Source organism: Loxodonta africana, chromosome 11, assembly GCF_030014295.1.
Source record: "Loxodonta africana isolate mLoxAfr1 chromosome 11, mLoxAfr1.hap2, whole genome shotgun sequence".
In the NCBI taxonomy this organism is placed as follows: Eukaryota; Metazoa; Chordata; class Mammalia; order Proboscidea; family Elephantidae; genus Loxodonta; species Loxodonta africana.
This window is the reverse complement of record NC_087352.1, coordinates 15,968,427-15,983,822: the sequence shown is the minus strand read 5'-3', so window position 1 is coordinate 15,983,822 and position 15,396 is coordinate 15,968,427. Positions and strand designations below refer to the sequence as shown.

Here is a 15,396-nt window from a genome sequence, read left to right as displayed (position 1 = left end):
GGCAGTGAGGAGCATCAGCTGTCCCCTTGCAGGTGCAGTGACTTGGGTCATGGGTGGCTTGCACAGCTGGGTAAACTGAGGCATTAGGAATAATGCCCAATGTGGACCAGAACTGGCCTGGGGACACCCAACACCAGACACACATGCAGTGAGTGTAATAGGAATGAGTTTATTGGTGGAGGTAGGGGGCGGGGAGCCCACACCATGGAGGTACGAAGGCTCAGGCCTCCCCAGCAACTTAGAAATCCATGTCCTCGGCCAGGTCCTGCAGATAGGCCTTGTACTGGTCTGAGGTGAGGGAGAGCGGGTGGCTGTTAGAAATGTGCAGGTCCATGGTAGTCTCCAGTGAGGAGGCACCCTCCACCCGGGCCATGTCTAGCAGGACCCGGAGGCATGTGGGAACTACCTGCAGGAGGTGGAGAGAAACCCGAAGTTAGGGAAAACACCATTTGCGCCCCTGCCTCCCCAAGGCAGCTGAGAGGACCACAACCCCCCAGCAGCCCCCAATGTAGATCATGATGCACCATTAGGCCAGGGAGTTGTAGTTTTCCCCATATTGACCAACAGAGGAGACCAGAGAGGGTTCTAGGGCAGAGGTTCCCAGAAGCCCCCAGGGCTGAGGAGCTTGTGGTCAGAAGGGCTCCTAGGATCTGTAGTTGCACGCGTGGTTTCAAGAGCACAAAGCAAGCTCTCTGGGTGAGGCGATTGGAGGAACAGCCCCAGGAGAACTTGGGGATGAGGAACTGGTGGATGACGAGACTCTCGGAAGTTGTAGTTTCTCAGAGGGGCTTCTGGGGGTCATAGTTCCTGGAAGCAGCCTTTCCCCCACATCAGCCCCATCCCTCTCAGGCCGAGGAGCCCCCGCCTGCTGGCACCTTGACCATCACCAGCTTCTTGGTCCACGGCTGGTCCTGGGGCCATAACTCCCCAATGCAGAACCAGAGGGTGTAGCGGGGTGAGCGTTTGCTTCCTTCGATGAAGGCAATCAGATCTGGAAGTCCGGAAGCCCAGTCAGGGATGGGAAGGAGCCCCTTTCCCCACCTCCCTCCAAACCTGAGTAGCATCCCCACCTCCTCCCCTGACCCAAGGCCCATCATGGCTCTGCCACCATGATCCGGGGGCTGCTGGTTTGAGGAAAGTCTCCATGGTTCCGGCACAAACAGGCACCCCTGCTCCCTCCCTGCCATCAGGCCAGCCCCACCTCCCTGATCTGCCATGGGAGCCAGAGTATTCAGTAACAGGTCCAGAAGAGGAGAGTCCACTCCCTGTAGGATGCTCAATGATTCCTTTATAGCAGGTGCTGGGTATTGACAGCGTCCAAACCCCAAGGACCACTCTATCTAGTAAACCCATTGCCATCTAGTTGACTGACTCATAGCGACCCTATGGGACAGAGTAGAGTTGCCCTATGGGGTTTCCAAGGCTGTAAATCTTTACAGAAGCAGACTGCCATGTTGTTCTCCTGCAGAGCCACTGGTGGGTTCAAATCGCTGACCTTTTGGTTAATAGCTGAGCACTTAGCTGCTGCACCACCAGGGTCCTTGTGTAGCCATTATTATTGAACTCTACACTTCACTTGTAACCAGTTAAAATGAAATAAAATTTAAGAAATTCCACCGGTAGTTGCATTAGCTCTCAGCAGCCACATGTGAGGCACTACTGGTGGCGCAGTGGTCTAGAGCTCCACCAGCTGCTCCTTGGAAACCTTATGGGGCAGTTCTAACCTGTCCTATAGGGTCACTATGAGTAGGAATCAACTCAACAGCAACGGGTTTGGTTTTTAACGGAGCCACATGTGGCCAGCAGATACCGTATGGGACAGCCCAGAGAGAGCATCTCCGTCATTGTGGAAAGTTCCATGGGAGACCAATGCCCTCAGGGATTTATCTTTCCTGCCAGTTTGTCTATCAACCACAATAACTAATACTTATGATGGTGACAATAGTGCCTTCTGTACACTGCACTCAGCTGGGAGCAGGGAGGCAGAAAGAGAACACGGGTCCACAGCAGTCAACTCCTCTACTCCAGGACATGTAGCAAGCAGAGCAGCAGGGGCTAAATTCATTCAGTCTCAAACTGCCGGACACCGGAGGTCTCAGGCCCTGAAGCTAGCCCCTGGTTCACTCACCTGCCACAAAAGGTCCCAGGTTGAACACGACTCCTTCTCTGTCTTTGGGGACCTCTCCGTCTGGCCCGTGAGTGCCATCAGGGAGCAGCTCCTCACCCGCAGCCCAGTATGTACGGCAGTGCCCCAGCCTTCGGGCCCAGAGCTGTTGCCCTGCCCTCCACAGAGCAAGCCCCCCGCCTAGGGAGCTCAGCACACGCCTCACGAAGCTTGTCGCCCCCTTGTCTGTCAGGGCCACCCCAGGGTCAGGCAGCATCATCAGCTGCCCAGGCAGTGTATTGTCTGCTGCTTCTGATCCCACCAGCCGCAGGCCACCTGGGCAGAAGACAGCCTGCTGGAAGACTTGGCGGCCCCGGTAGAAGGCGGTCACCTCAAACTCCCACTCTGAGCAGAGGCAGCAGGCAGCATGAAGGGGGAGAGAGAGATTAACAGAGAGTGTAAGGGGGTCTGTGGCCTCCGCTCCAGCCCCTCCCATTCCATGGCTGCCACCCACCTTCCTCGGGGACCAGCAGCTGCCTCAGTGGGTTTTCCGAGGATGCCAGGTTTGGGCAGGGAGGAAGAACGTCAATGTTGGGGCTCAGCAAGAGCTGAGGGGGCTGCTCAGAGGCCACAGCCAGTCCTGAGGGCCCCCCATCTGGGACTGAGGCCAAGACCATGTCACCCAGTAACTCCTCCAGAATGTCTTCCTGGAGAAGAAAAGGAGTCGGGCATTTCAACAGCTGTTCCCAGAGCAGGCCCTGTGCTCAGCAACATAGGGACTGAGCCTGGCCCTCAAAGCGCTCCCAGTCTGATCGTGGAGACAGCCATGGGCACAGACAGCAAGACATATATATGCCAGGCACTACCATGGCCTTGGCCGTGGTGGCACAAATGGGTAAGTGCTTGGCTGCGAACAGAAAGGTTGGTTAAGCCACTTAGCAGCTCTGTGGGAGAAAGACCTGTTGATCTGCTCTGGTACAGATTACAGCCCAGGAAACCCTAGGGGGGCAGTTCTGCTCTGTCATCCAGAGTTGCTGTGAGTTGGAGTCAACTCGATGGCACGCAACAATGATGGCCTTGGGGGAGGAGGAGCTAATTCCAACCCATGGATCTAGCAAGACCTGGGCATGGGAGAATGAATAGAATCTGAAAAGGGACCTTCCCTGGCACAGGCATCAGCAAGATCCTGGGTGAGGGGGGCGGGTTTGGGTTCCCAAGAGCTGGTGGGCACCGTGCCAAGCGAGAAAGCTTTGAAACCCTGGTAAGGTGTGTTAGGGCCTTGAGGCCTAGGGAAAACTCTGACTTTTCTCCTGAGACACTGAAGAGCCATGGGAGGGGTGTGAGCAGGGAAGGGGAAGGTTGGCCATGGGTCATGTGGGGGACAAGAGTGGAGGGGAGATAATGCGGCCGGAGGGAGGAGAGGCTGTACCACGCAGGAAAAGGGAGGCCAAAACAGGCTGATGGGGACAGAGAGGAGGGGGTGGGGCAAAAGGGTGGGGGCACATTTTTACCTGAGTATCAGAGGTACTGCCTCTGTTATTGGTGTCCGGAGAGGTGTCCAACTCAGGAAAGTCCCTAACTCCTATCAAAAAAGGTAGTGAGCTGAGAAAGGGTGATGGGACCCCACCAGATCCCAGCCTTCCATACGAAGGCACTCCTTGCACACCTGGAGTCACAAACTCATAGATCTTGTGCGGGTCGAGGGGGTCTTTGCTCCGGTCCTCGGCTACACGCAACACCTCCTTCCGGTTCAGGGCGGACCGAAAATTCCTCTTCCAGGTAGGGGGGTCTGGTTTATCTTTCTCTGGATTGTAGGCTCCGCTGACCTCGGCCCAGGCCTGGGGGGTCGGAGAGGGGAGCCAGGGGAGGGGAGAAGATTTCGATCCTGCCCCAGAGGACATAACACTTAACTGTCTCCCCAGCATGTGCTACCTCAACAAGGCTCTACTACCAAACTCTCGGATTCTTCGTGCCCCAAAATCTGCTCCTAGCATTCAAAAACTTTTGCTTTCTAACCCATCCTTCTAGGTTCTACTGGGTATTTAAATCCACCCACCACCTGCCCCAGGGCACCCTCTGTAATAACCCCCCTCCCCGCACTCTAACTCTACCTATACACCACCAGTGTACCCTAACTTGATGGTAATTAAACCAGCTTTGGGACTCTGAGCCTCGTCTCCAAAGTTCCAAGACCTGCCCCCAGAATTCTGCAACCAAGAGCCTGCCCCCAGCCTCCAGGAGGCTTTTCCTCAGCGTTCTAATCCCGCCTTTCTGGTTCTATTCGCAGAACCTGGGAGTTCCAACCCTCCCCATTACCTGCCATCAGTTCGGACCGCCCGGGCCCTCCATCGATATAACTCCGCCCTCCTCGACCCCCAGGTTTCTAACTTTTTGCAGGCCTCGCCCTCGCATGCTAAACCCGCTTTCATCTTTGTATTTCTTAAATGAGAACACTGATTCTTACTTAGCCCACCACTTGCTGTCAGGCCACCTGTCCTGCTAAGCCTGCCCCCTCCCGCTCTAACTCCGCCCACCTCCACCCACAAGCACGCACTCGGGCCAGCTCCACGCGTGCTAACCCCGCCCCGGGCCCGCCCCCTCGGACTCCTTTCCGCGAGGCAAGCCGCTCAGAAAGGCACCTGGAAGATGCGGAAGTCTTCCTGCTGCGTATCCTGCCGCAGGCGGTGCTTCCAAGGGATGCGGAAGCGCGTGCGGTTCGCGTCCACCCAGGCCACGCCCTCCAGCTGCCCCCTGTCCAGCAGCGAAATGAGCCAGGGCAGAATCCGCGGCTTTTGGGTCGCCATGCTCCGGCCTGTGGACAGAGGGGCAGGCAGTTCCTGGGCGCGGGAGGTCTCTCCGGCCCATCCGCGCCTCCCCCTCCAAGGCCACGGCGCAAGCCCCTCACCCGCAGGTTCCGGGGGTGCAAAACTACCTTCTCTGTACCACAGACCTCCTCCTCTCATCCCCCCAGAGCAGCTCCCCACTTGAGTAAGGACCCCCTCCCTTTCCAGCTTCTTCAGTGCAGACCATCTACCCCCTAAATTCCGCCAGTGCAGGCCCTTCTCTCTTCCACTGCAAACTCCTCCCTCCCCCACTTCCAGGGTAGAGCCCTCCCTTCCTCGTTATTTTAGTGCAGATGCTACTCCTGTGTAGACCCCTACCTCCCGCAGTTACCCCAGTGGAGGTCCCTCTCTACAGTTCAGCCAGAGAAGAACCCACGTCCCCATTTCAGTGTAGGCCTCCATCCACAGTTCTCCCCAACCGAAAGGCTCCCTCCTTCAAAGCACACCCCCACTTTCTAAAGAGTACTCCCTCCCAGATGCAGAGTACACACTTCTCCCCCCTCCCCGCCCAGGTCTCCCAGTGTAGACTCCTCCCTTCCTCCTGGCGGTATAGACTTCTGCCGACCTCCAGCGCCGGCCAGTGTAACCCTCTCCTCGCCTCATTCTCTCTAGAATATACAGCCACCCTCGTCACTATCAGTGCAGGCCAAACTTTTCTCCCTTTCCTCACTTCTAGACGGCACCAACTCTCTCTCCAGCTCTTCCGCTTTACCTATTTCGAGGGTTGGAGCGCGCAGGATGCTGGGGCCACCACTGTCTTCGAGGATTCGGGTACCTCTCGAACTCGAAACTGTGCACCCCCCTTTCCCGCCAGCTGAATTCTAGGGCGGTGGCGTTTTCCTTTCTATCGATGTCTCGAAATAAAACAACTTTATCATCGTTTGGGTGCCAACTCCAGGGCAAAAGGAGCGGTTCCGTCAGCCTAGAGCCCTGCCCCCCATGCCTTTTTAAGGCTTTCTGGGCACAAGCATGCTGGGAGCTCCATATGCAAATATGTGGGCGGGCAATGCCCCGCCCCTTTACGTCTCGGCACGCAGCAACCCAGCCCAGTGCGCAGGCGCGGGGAAGTTAACTTTTGCAGAAAAGTTTGTACAAGTTCAGTAGAGGAGGTGACGGAGGCGGGGCCCAGGGCCAGGTGAGTGAGGTGTTAGCGTGGGCTGGGCAAGCAGAGAAGAGGAGAGACCGGGAGCCAGAGCGGGCACCCCAGCCTCTTTTCTCCGAAACCCAAGCGTCCCACGGATCCCCAAGAGTGCAGACTGAGCCAAATAGTGGAACTACAGCTCCCGGCAGGCTGAGCGGCGAACAAGAGCAAACCGAGGGGGATGTGTGCCACAAAAACTCATGGGATTGGTAGTCCTTGATCCTCTAAGGATTTAGTAGCTTGGCATATGCCTTCTTCAGATTGTGGGCCCCCAGGCCCGTCTTCCCTCAGACTCAGGAGGTAGGGCTTCTAGCCCCCTCCTCCCTCAGACCCAGGAGTCCTGGCCTCCAGCCACCTCCTCTCTCAGACCCGGGAGTCTGGTCCCCAGTGCCCTCCTCGCCCTGGATCCCCTCTCCCTCAGGGAACTCAGGAGCCTGGGCCCCCAGAACCCAGGCCCTTAGTCCCTTCCTCCCTTGGGGACTCATAAGTCCAAGCCCCTGGCCCCCTCCTCATTCAGAGACAAAGAGTTTGGGCTCCAAGCTTTCTCTTTCCTCTGGACCCTGGAGTCCAGCCCCCAGCCTCCTCTCTTGCAGGTGTCTCCATGGCAGGCTCGGAGGAGTTGGGGCTTCGGGAGGACACACTGAGGGTCCTAGCGGCATTCCTTAGGCGGGGTGAGGCTGCCGGGTCCCCTGTTACAACCCCACCCAGGTAAGAGGGGTTGCCCTCCTCCCCCAGGGACCAGCATTTGGGGTTAGGTCCTTTCTGACTTGCTCTTGGTCTCAGTCTGTCTCCTTTCCTCCCTTCTACTGGCTTTGTTCCCTGTCCCTGGGGTTGCAGGGAGGGAGTCCTCAATGGGAGGAAGAAGAGAGTGCTTGCAGGGGGCCTCTGGAGTCACTCTCTGTGGTCCTTCTCCCCAGGAGTCCCAGCCAGGAGCAGTCAACAGACTTCCTAAGCCGCCTTCGTCGATGCCTTCCCTGCGCCCAGGGTCAAGGAGCAGTTCCCCCCGAGTCCCCTCGGCCTTGTTCCCTGCCCCTCCGCCCTTGCTATGGTTCAGAACCTGGTAAGAGATTTCCCAGATCACCCATAAAACCAGCAGGGCCAGGTGCCTTGATTGCTGAAGCACAGACAGGATAAGAAACTAGTTGAACACCACTCAGCTAGAGGGTAGCTGTGTGAGGTCTCCAGCACCAATTCTCTCTATTCTGTTCCCATCCCACCCTCCATAAAATTAGATTTCTGTCAATCTCCTGGGCTGACTGTGGGAGGGCTGGTGGTCCCTTTTTATCTAGTTATATATCAAGTTGATATTTAGTTGTTATCTCTCTCCTTCCATACATGCTTCTCTGCCCCCAGGACTTTTGTGGCCATAAGTACTCCCAGTAGAGAGGCAGGAGGGCTGTTTTTCAATTGCTGTTCCCTGGCTATTTGGGTGCATGGCTCTGGGAAAATCCTTTCCCTTTCTTGTATCTCTGTTTCTCCAATAGCAAAGTAGGAATGGGAGGTGTCACTGGACTTGATCAAGAATGACAAACAGGTTTCCTCTCATAGGTGAAGCTAGATAAACTAGTAATGGCCGCTAGGCATGCTAGCTTGACAAGGATTTCACAGCTGGGGAAAAGAGTGCTATGGTCAGTTGGTGATGCCTGAAACGGACAAGGGCTAGGGTGATAGCTGGAATGCCATGTGTTTGCTTTCCTTAGATGGAATCATCTTCAAGATCCAGTTCAGCCCTAACATTCTAAGTCCAGAGTTTGGGGGTACAAGAGTTTGGGGGTCTTTTACTACCCAGTTTGTTCATTGGGCCTCAGTTTCCTAAAAATGGAAATGTTGCTACCTGGCAAGATGATTCGGAGAAGGAGAGAATCCCTAAGTCCCTGATACCCTGGAGACCTCTCACTCCAGACTTTCACCCTAGGCCCAGCTACTCTGGACTTCTACACCCTGGTGGCTCAGCGGCTTGAAGAGCTGGTCCAAGAGCAACTGAGATCACCACCTAGCCCAGGTGAGGTGCCGAGAGACCCTGGAGAAGGATGGGGCTAGGAGTGCAGTGGTGGGCCAGTGGTAGGATTTTCCTCTTCCATGTGGGAGACCTGAGTTCGATTCCTGGCCCATGCACCTCATATGCAGCCACCACTTACCTGTCAGTGGGGGCTTGTATGTTGTGGTGATGCTGATCAAGTTTCATAGAGCTCCCAGACTAAGATGGACTAGGAATAAAGGCCTGGCAATCTACTTCAAAAAATCAGCTAGTGAAAACCCTATGGATCATATCAGTCTGTGTCATGCATGGCGTCACCGTAAGTCTCAGAGCTGACTCCATGGCAGCTAACACCAGGAGGGTAGCCAGGGTTCTGCTCCCAGCAGAATTCTCTTCTGCCCCCAGAGTTACAGGGCCCTCCACCCACTGAGAAAGAAGCCCTGCTGCGGAGGCTGGTGGTCTTGCTGGAGGAGGAGGCAGAAGTTATCAACCAGAAGGTGATGAGTGGGCTGTTCCATTCCTCAAGGAAGATAGGAATAGGGGGTATCTGGGCACTGGGATCAGAAACTGGATCTTCATTCGCATTGGCTGTATGGTGGGCCGAGGGTGGGGACAATTTAAGTTAGTGGCTCTCATTGGTACAGGGGCATGGCCTAACTCCAGGGGTGAGACCGTGAGAGACAGGATCTAGGAGAGAAATTGGAGGGAAGCTCTAAAATCTAAGGCCACAGTACGGCTTAGAAAGTGAGGGAAATGGAGCATTGGTGGGGTCGTAGCTTGTTTTCGTGTCCTGGAATCTGATTGGTTCGGAGGTCTGGGCAAAGCGCCTGGCACTGTACTATTGTGTCTTAAAGAGGGCGAGGTTGTACTAGAACCTAGCCTGGCCTCCAGGGCTCGGATTGGCCAGGAAATCCCCAGGGGGCGAGGCTAGAAAATTAGGGTCTGGAGAGCCCCTAAAGAAGGGCTTGGCCCTGATTGGCTGTTGAATGCCTCAGTAGGGGCGTGGCTTACCATCTCAGGGTCTGGACCACTTGTGAGTAGTTGGAGTGAGCTATAGGGGCTGCTTTGTGATTGGCTGATGGAAGGGGTGGGCGTGGCTTAAAATGTTAGCATCAAGGCTGCCCTAGGACCAGAAGGCCACTCCTCCAGCCTCCTATTGGCTGGGCACGGGCAAAGGGACGTGACTGGAGCAGCTCTACCTCTTACCTTCCCTGCCCCACAGCTGGCCTCAGACCCAGCCCTGCGCCGCAAGCTGGCCCGTCTCTCCACGGGCTCTTTCTCACGCCTTGCTGAGCTGTTCTCTAGCCGCGAGACCAGTCCTCGACCCAGCCGCACACACCCCTCGTTACCGTGCCCTGGGCCCCCACCGCCTTCCCCGGAGCCCCTGGCCCGCCTGGCCCTGGCCATGGAGCTGACCCGGCGCGTGGCCCGGCTAGGGGGCACCTTGGCCGGACTCAGCGTAGAGCACGTCCACAGCTTCTCACCCTGGATCCAGGCCCACGGAGGATGGGTGAGCCGCTGAAGTCTCCTGGGCCTCCCTTTACCCATTTGTAATGTGGGGAGGGAGTTGGCTTCTTAGGCATCCTTTCAGATCTGACAAAGTTTTCCCAGCTATACCATTCATTCATTCATTCTGTATTTATTGAGCACCAACTGTGTACCTGATGGGGCAGTGATCAGACACTACCCAGGGCTTAAACCACACCGCTATACACTAACCGGTTGTGAGCCCCGAAAACAAGTGATTGCATCTCCCTGGGTCTCAGTTTCCACATCCATCAAGTGGGAAAGTGGTAGTACCTATCTCAAAGGGTTGTCCTAAGGATTAAAATAGGATCATTCTCCTAAGTACTGGGCGCCTGGCCTGCCGTGGGCGTTTGTGTATGGGACTAATCCGATTACAGTCTGTCTCCCCAATGGTGCCTGAATCCCCTTCCCCGTGAGCTTTAGGGCTCTCTAGAGAAACAGAACAGTGAGATGTACAGGTAGTCCCTGACTTACGAAGGGTTCCATTCTGTGACTTCATCGTAAATCGGTTCTGAGGAAAACTGAATATCTCATTTTTTGTTTTTCATTTTTTATTTTAGTTTTCACTGCTATCACTTTTCTACTCTGTCCTATGTGGGGGGTTGCTATGAGTCGGAATTGACTGGACAGCAACGGGTCGTTGTTTATTATCAGTATCTTTATAAATCTCATCTTTGTCTTTGGGTTTGGAAACATTACGTATAAAATTACAGAAATAATACAGACATACGTTAAAAAAATACACAAATCATAAAAAAAAATCATAAGTGTGTGTGGTTCATCATAACTCTAATAAGTCGTAAGTCAGGGAATATATATATATTGGCTCAGTGGTTAAGCACTCGGCTGCTAACCGAAAGGTCGATGGTTCGACTCCACCAGCTGCTTCGTAGAAGAAAGATGTGGCAGTTTGCTTCTGTAAAGATTACAGCCTTGGAAACCCTGTGGGGCACTCCTTCTCTGTCCTGTACGGTCACTATGAGTCAGAATCGATTTCCTTCTCCGACAGGTTTCTGCCATATACAGATTCCAGCTTTTGCAGGTGCATGTATGTATATAATATATGTGTGTATTTATATATATGTAAAAACCAAACCAAACCCATTGCTGTCAATTCGATTCCGACTCACAGCAACCCTATAGGACAGGGTAGAACTGCCTCATATGGTTTATAAGGAGTGCCTGGTGGATTTGAACTGCTGACCTTTTGGTTAGCAGCCATAGCTCTTAACCACTGTGCTACCAGGGTTTCCATATACATATATATATATACATACATATGGTGGAAACTTGTCAGAGAAGGAAAATTAAAATATTTTCCACTAACAGAGAGTGATAGAAAAGTTGTATGATTGTACCCTGTCAAAGGTGGAAAACTTATGAGACCCGGAAAAACAAGGCAGTCCTGTTGAGTTCCAGCTCTCACAGGTTTCACCATATGTATATTTAGACATATAGAGAGGGAGATTTACTTCAAGGGATTGGTGCATGCAGTTGTCGGGGGGGGCTAGCAAGTCCAAAATCTGTAGGTCAGGTGGCAGGTTGGAGGGCTGGAGACTTCTGCAGGCTTGTGTCCCATGATCCATAGGTCAGGTGACAGGAACAGTGCAGTGTCGAGAGACAGACAGACAGAGGGACAGAGAGATATCTGCCAAAGTATTTATAGTCTAAAGGCAGGCCACACCCTAAGGAAACTTCCCTTTCAACTGATTGATTACATCATATTAGATTACATTCTAGAAAGTGATTATATTACATCAAATAGATTACATTCAAACTCATAGCCCCTCCCCTAATTTCTGTATCACAATAGGGTTTTCCATCTTCAGTGCAGTCCCTGAGTGGTATAAATGCTTAAGTGCTTGACTGCTAGCCAAAAGGTTGGTGGTTTTAACCCATCCAGAGGTGCTTCAGAAGACAAGGCTAGCAATCTGCTTCCAAATGTCAAAGCCTTGAAAACCCTATGGAGTACTTCTACTCTGCACACATGGAGTTGCCATGAGTTGGAATGGACTTGATGGCAACTAACAACAACAACATGGGACAGCAACTAGTCTAGTGTTTGGCCAAGCCACTAGCAACCATACCCTGGCCAAGTTGACACATAAAATTAACCATCACCCATTTATGTGCCCGCCATCCTTCCTCTGCTCCTCTGGTTTGCTCAGATGTCTCCCCACAGTGAGACCTTCCCTGGTCCCCATTTATGATCTCAGCAACTTTGCCACTGCCCACCGACTCCCGTCCCCCTTCACTGTTTTACTTCCTTCTAACACCTGGCACCTTCTAACAGACAGTAGAGTTTACTTGCATTCCTCCTAGGAAACCCTGTGGGGCAGTTCTACTCTGTCACATGGGGTCACTATGAGTCGAAAATTGACTCAGTGGCACCTAACAACAACTTATGTCCTTATTAATTTTTGTTTGTTGGCTTCTCCTGCCTCTAACATCTGAGCTTCTGCAGAGCAGGATTCTTCCCCATTTTGCTAGCTGCTTTCTCCCCAGTGCCAGACTCCAAGCTGGGTTGGGCTACAGTGTACTGGCTGTGGGGTCTTGGGTAACTGTCCGCTTCTCCCTGAGCCCCAACTTGCCCCGACATTCATTGAAAGAATGTCGCATGTGGGGCTAATTAGAATGTGGCCATGGCTTTATAAACTGGCAAGAGGGGCCTGGTGGGTTTGAGAAGCAGGAAGGGTCTCTGTGTCTCTGTCCTCCTCTCTCTGGGTCTCTGTCGCCCCCTCTCTAGTTCTCTGTCCCTATGTCTCTGGGTCTGTGTCCCCCCTCCCTCCCCCGGGTCTCTGTCCTCCTCTCTCTTTAGGTCTCTGCCCTCTCCTCTTTGGGTCTCCATCCCGCTCTCTCTAGCTGTATGTTCCCATCTCTTTCTGGTCTCTGTCCTGCCGTCTTTCGGTCTCTGTTCCCCTTTCTCTCTGGGAAAAGCACAGAGGATGAGTGCAGGCAGGGAATGGTGGGAGAGGTCAGATGATGCAGGGTCTTGGAGTCACGGACAGTAAGAACTTGGACTTTGAGTGTGAGGGAGGCAGGAGCCACAGAAGGACTCAGAGGAGGGACATGAGCTGACGCGGTGTTAACCGGCGCCCCCTGGCGGCCAAGGGAGGGGGAACAGCCTGTAGGGGGCGATAATTAGGGAAGAGGTGAGGATGGATCAGACCAGGGTGGGGCAATGGACCGGATGGGAAGGGGTCCTATTCTGGATTTCCTTCGAAGGTCATGCTGTTAGATTTTGCCGGTTGACTGGATATGGGGACTGAGTCAAAGACTGGCGTCAGGGTGATGCCAAGACTGCTGGCTGAAGGGCTAGCAGCCGAGTCCGGGGTGATGCAGGGCTTGGGGGGCAGGTCTGTGTAAAGAAGAGACGGAAGATTGGAGGTGGGTCAGGTAAACGTGAGATCCCTTCAGACCTCCGAAGCAAAATGTGGAGGGAGCTGTGGATAGAAGTGTCTGGAGCTTAGCGAAGCAGCTCATTTATTTGTACTTTTCTCTTTCTTTTCTCGGTAATGATGACAGTAAGCTTGGGTGAGCATTTTCGGTGGGCCAGGTGCTGGGCTTAGAACTTCACTTGAATGATCCCTTTTAAATACTACAACACTCTTACGGGGCTCAGTTGTTGTCCTCATCTTAAAGATGCCAAGAGGGAAGATCACTCTCCCCATTGACACAAAGCCAGGGCTCTTAGTCATCAAAACCCCAGGACTCTGTCCCCCTCTCTCTGGGTCTCTGTTCCCCTCTCTCTCTGGGTCTCTGTTCCCCCTCTCTCTGGGTCTCTGTCCCCCTCTCACTCTGGGTCTCTGTCCCCTGTCTCTGGTCTCTGTCCCCTTCCCTCTCTGGGTCCCTGTCCTCCTCTTTCTGGGTCTCTGTCCCGCTCTCTTTAGGTCTCTGTCCCCCTCTCTCTGGGTCTTCGTCCTCCTCTCTCTGGGTCTCTGTCCCCCTCTCTCTGAGTCTCTGTCCCTTTCCCTCTCTGGGTCTCTGTCCACTTCCCTCTGGGTCCCTGTCCCCTCCCTCGGGTCCTTGCCACTCCTGTCTCTGGCCTCTCTGGGCTGGGTGGATGTTCTGTAATGGAGGACTCGAACCTGTTCATAGGCTCTGCCACTCTCCCCCTCCAGGAGGGCATCCTGGCCCTTTCTCCTGTGGACTTGAACTTACCCCTGGACTGAGATCTTCTTCAGAAGCTGCTGCAAACCTGGATGTCATGCCCCTGCTCCCTTCATGTGCTTCTGCAGCCTTCCTGTTCCCACTCAGGGCTGCGCGGTGCTGGCCGCCCCATTGTACCAAAAAAAAAGAAATTGTTTTAAAACTTTTCATATTAAAAGATTTTTAAGGTATTTAATTGTCTGTTCTTTTACTTGAGAAATAAATTTTTTCCCCCAGCCCAAAAAGAGGAGGTTGACATGCTGGCTGCTTCCAAAAGGTGGGCAGTTTGAACCTACCAAGAGGCGCCTTAGAAGAACGTCCTGGTGATCTACTCCAAAAAAATCAGCCACTGAAAATCCTTTGGTGTACTGCCCAATTTTACTCTGACACACGGGGGTCACGGGATGGGTTGGAATCGACTGGATGGCGGCTGCTTTTTTTTTTTTTTTCCAAGATGGGGAGATTTGGCTCAGAGATCTCTGAGTCTTATAAGTGAAGAAACGAACCAATGCATTCATTCTACAAGTATTGATTTTAAGCACATACAAGAGTTGGTCACCTGGACACAGGGCGTTTTTGAAGGTCTTAAATAGGGTTCCAGTTACTTACATTCTTTTCCCCTATTGCATGGTTTGTTTATTCTTCCTAACCCTGTACTGGTGGTCTTTGAGTATTTCCTCTTATTAGGATCTTCCCTCAGGGGGCTTTCAGGCCACCACCTCCTCCTAGTTTTCCTCCTCTCTTCCCACTGCTCCTCCTGAGCATCTACCTGCAAATCAGGGGTCTGCACGTGTTTAGGGCAATGGACACCTTCACAGAACAACCAAACCTGCACCTGTGGGGTCGACTCCAACTAATGGCGACTCCATGTGTGTCAGAATAGAACTTCATACGGTTTTCAACAACTGTGCCTGTCTTCTGAAGCACTTCTGGGCAGACTCAAACCGTAGCTGAGCACTTAGTTGTTTGTGCAACCCAGGGAGCCTCTTTCAGAGAATAATGTTTGTCAAAACTAAGATGAAATGCACAGGATTACAAAAGATACCAATTATATTGAAATGAAGTTATTATTATTAATATGAAACTGTGATATAAAAATAGATGGATTTCTTCATTAACACCTTGATTAAAAAGACCTAGTGGTGGGTCTAATGGGAGCCCTGGGGGGATAGTAGTTAAGTGTTCAGCTGCTAACTGAAAGGTCAGCTGTTCGACCCACCAGCCACTCCACGGAAGAAAGACCTGACAATCTGCTCCCTTGAAGATGACAGCCTTGGTGTGGAGCAGTTCTATTCTGTCCTGTAGGTTGGCCATAAGTCGTAATCAACTGGACAGCAATGGATTTCTCTTTGTTTTTGTGGTGGGTCTGACAACTAGCATGATTTCAAAGTAGTCATGAGCCTGACTTTTTTTTTAATTGTGCTTTAGGTGAAAGTTTACAGAGCAAATTAATTTCTCATTCAGCAATTTATACACAAATTGTTTTGTGACGTTGGCTGCAGCCCCCACAATGTGTCAGCACTTTCCCCTTCTCGACCCTGGGTTCTTCGGTTCTATTCGTCCAGTTTTCCTATCTCTTCCTGCCTTCTCATCTTTGCTTTTGGGCAGGTATTGTCCATTTGGTCTCATTTACACGATTGAGGTAAGAAGCATT

The 15,396-nt window shown here is 52.8% G+C and overlaps 2 protein-coding genes across 8 annotated transcripts; one reads left to right on the top strand and one right to left on the bottom strand.

Moving 5' to 3' along the window:
- Nucleotides 1-149: 149 nt before the first annotated feature.
- IRF3 (interferon regulatory factor 3) lies at nt 150-5,866 on the bottom strand. Of its 3 annotated transcripts, none has more exons than XM_064293959.1 (8): nt 5,660-5,864; nt 4,744-4,916; nt 3,771-3,942; nt 3,616-3,686; nt 2,619-2,811; nt 2,129-2,509; nt 876-991; nt 150-406 (listed from the first exon to the last, which is right to left on the bottom strand). In XM_064293959.1, the coding sequence occupies exons 2-8, from the start codon at nt 4,906-4,908 to the stop codon at nt 239-241; spliced, it is 1,266 nt and encodes a 421-aa protein (XP_064150029.1). In that variant the 5' UTR covers nt 4,909-4,916; nt 5,660-5,864; the 3' UTR covers nt 150-238. The 3 variants fall into 3 exon arrangements, with proteins under 3 accessions (XP_064150029.1, XP_064150030.1, XP_064150031.1); XM_064293960.1 differs by lacking the exon at nt 5,660-5,864 and adding an exon at nt 5,266-5,378; XM_064293961.1 differs by lacking the exon at nt 876-991 and having other exon boundaries at nt 5,660-5,866.
- A 51-nt stretch (nt 5,867-5,917) lies between these two features.
- On the top strand, nt 5,918-13,944 carry BCL2L12 (BCL2 like 12). 5 transcript variants are annotated; one of them, XM_064293963.1, is made up of 8 exons: nt 5,918-6,082; nt 6,682-6,796; nt 7,006-7,148; nt 8,004-8,090; nt 8,472-8,563; nt 9,289-9,576; nt 10,603-10,641; nt 13,715-13,874. In XM_064293963.1, exons 2-8 carry the CDS (start codon nt 6,690-6,692, stop codon nt 13,763-13,765), a joined length of 807 nt encoding a protein of 268 aa, XP_064150033.1. In that variant the 5' UTR covers nt 5,918-6,082; nt 6,682-6,689; the 3' UTR covers nt 13,766-13,874. The 5 variants fall into 5 exon arrangements, with proteins under 5 accessions (XP_064150033.1, XP_064150034.1, XP_064150035.1 ...); XM_064293964.1 differs by having other exon boundaries at nt 6,655-6,796; XM_064293965.1 differs by lacking the exon at nt 10,603-10,641.
- The last annotated feature ends 1,452 nt before the right edge of the window (nt 13,945-15,396 follow it).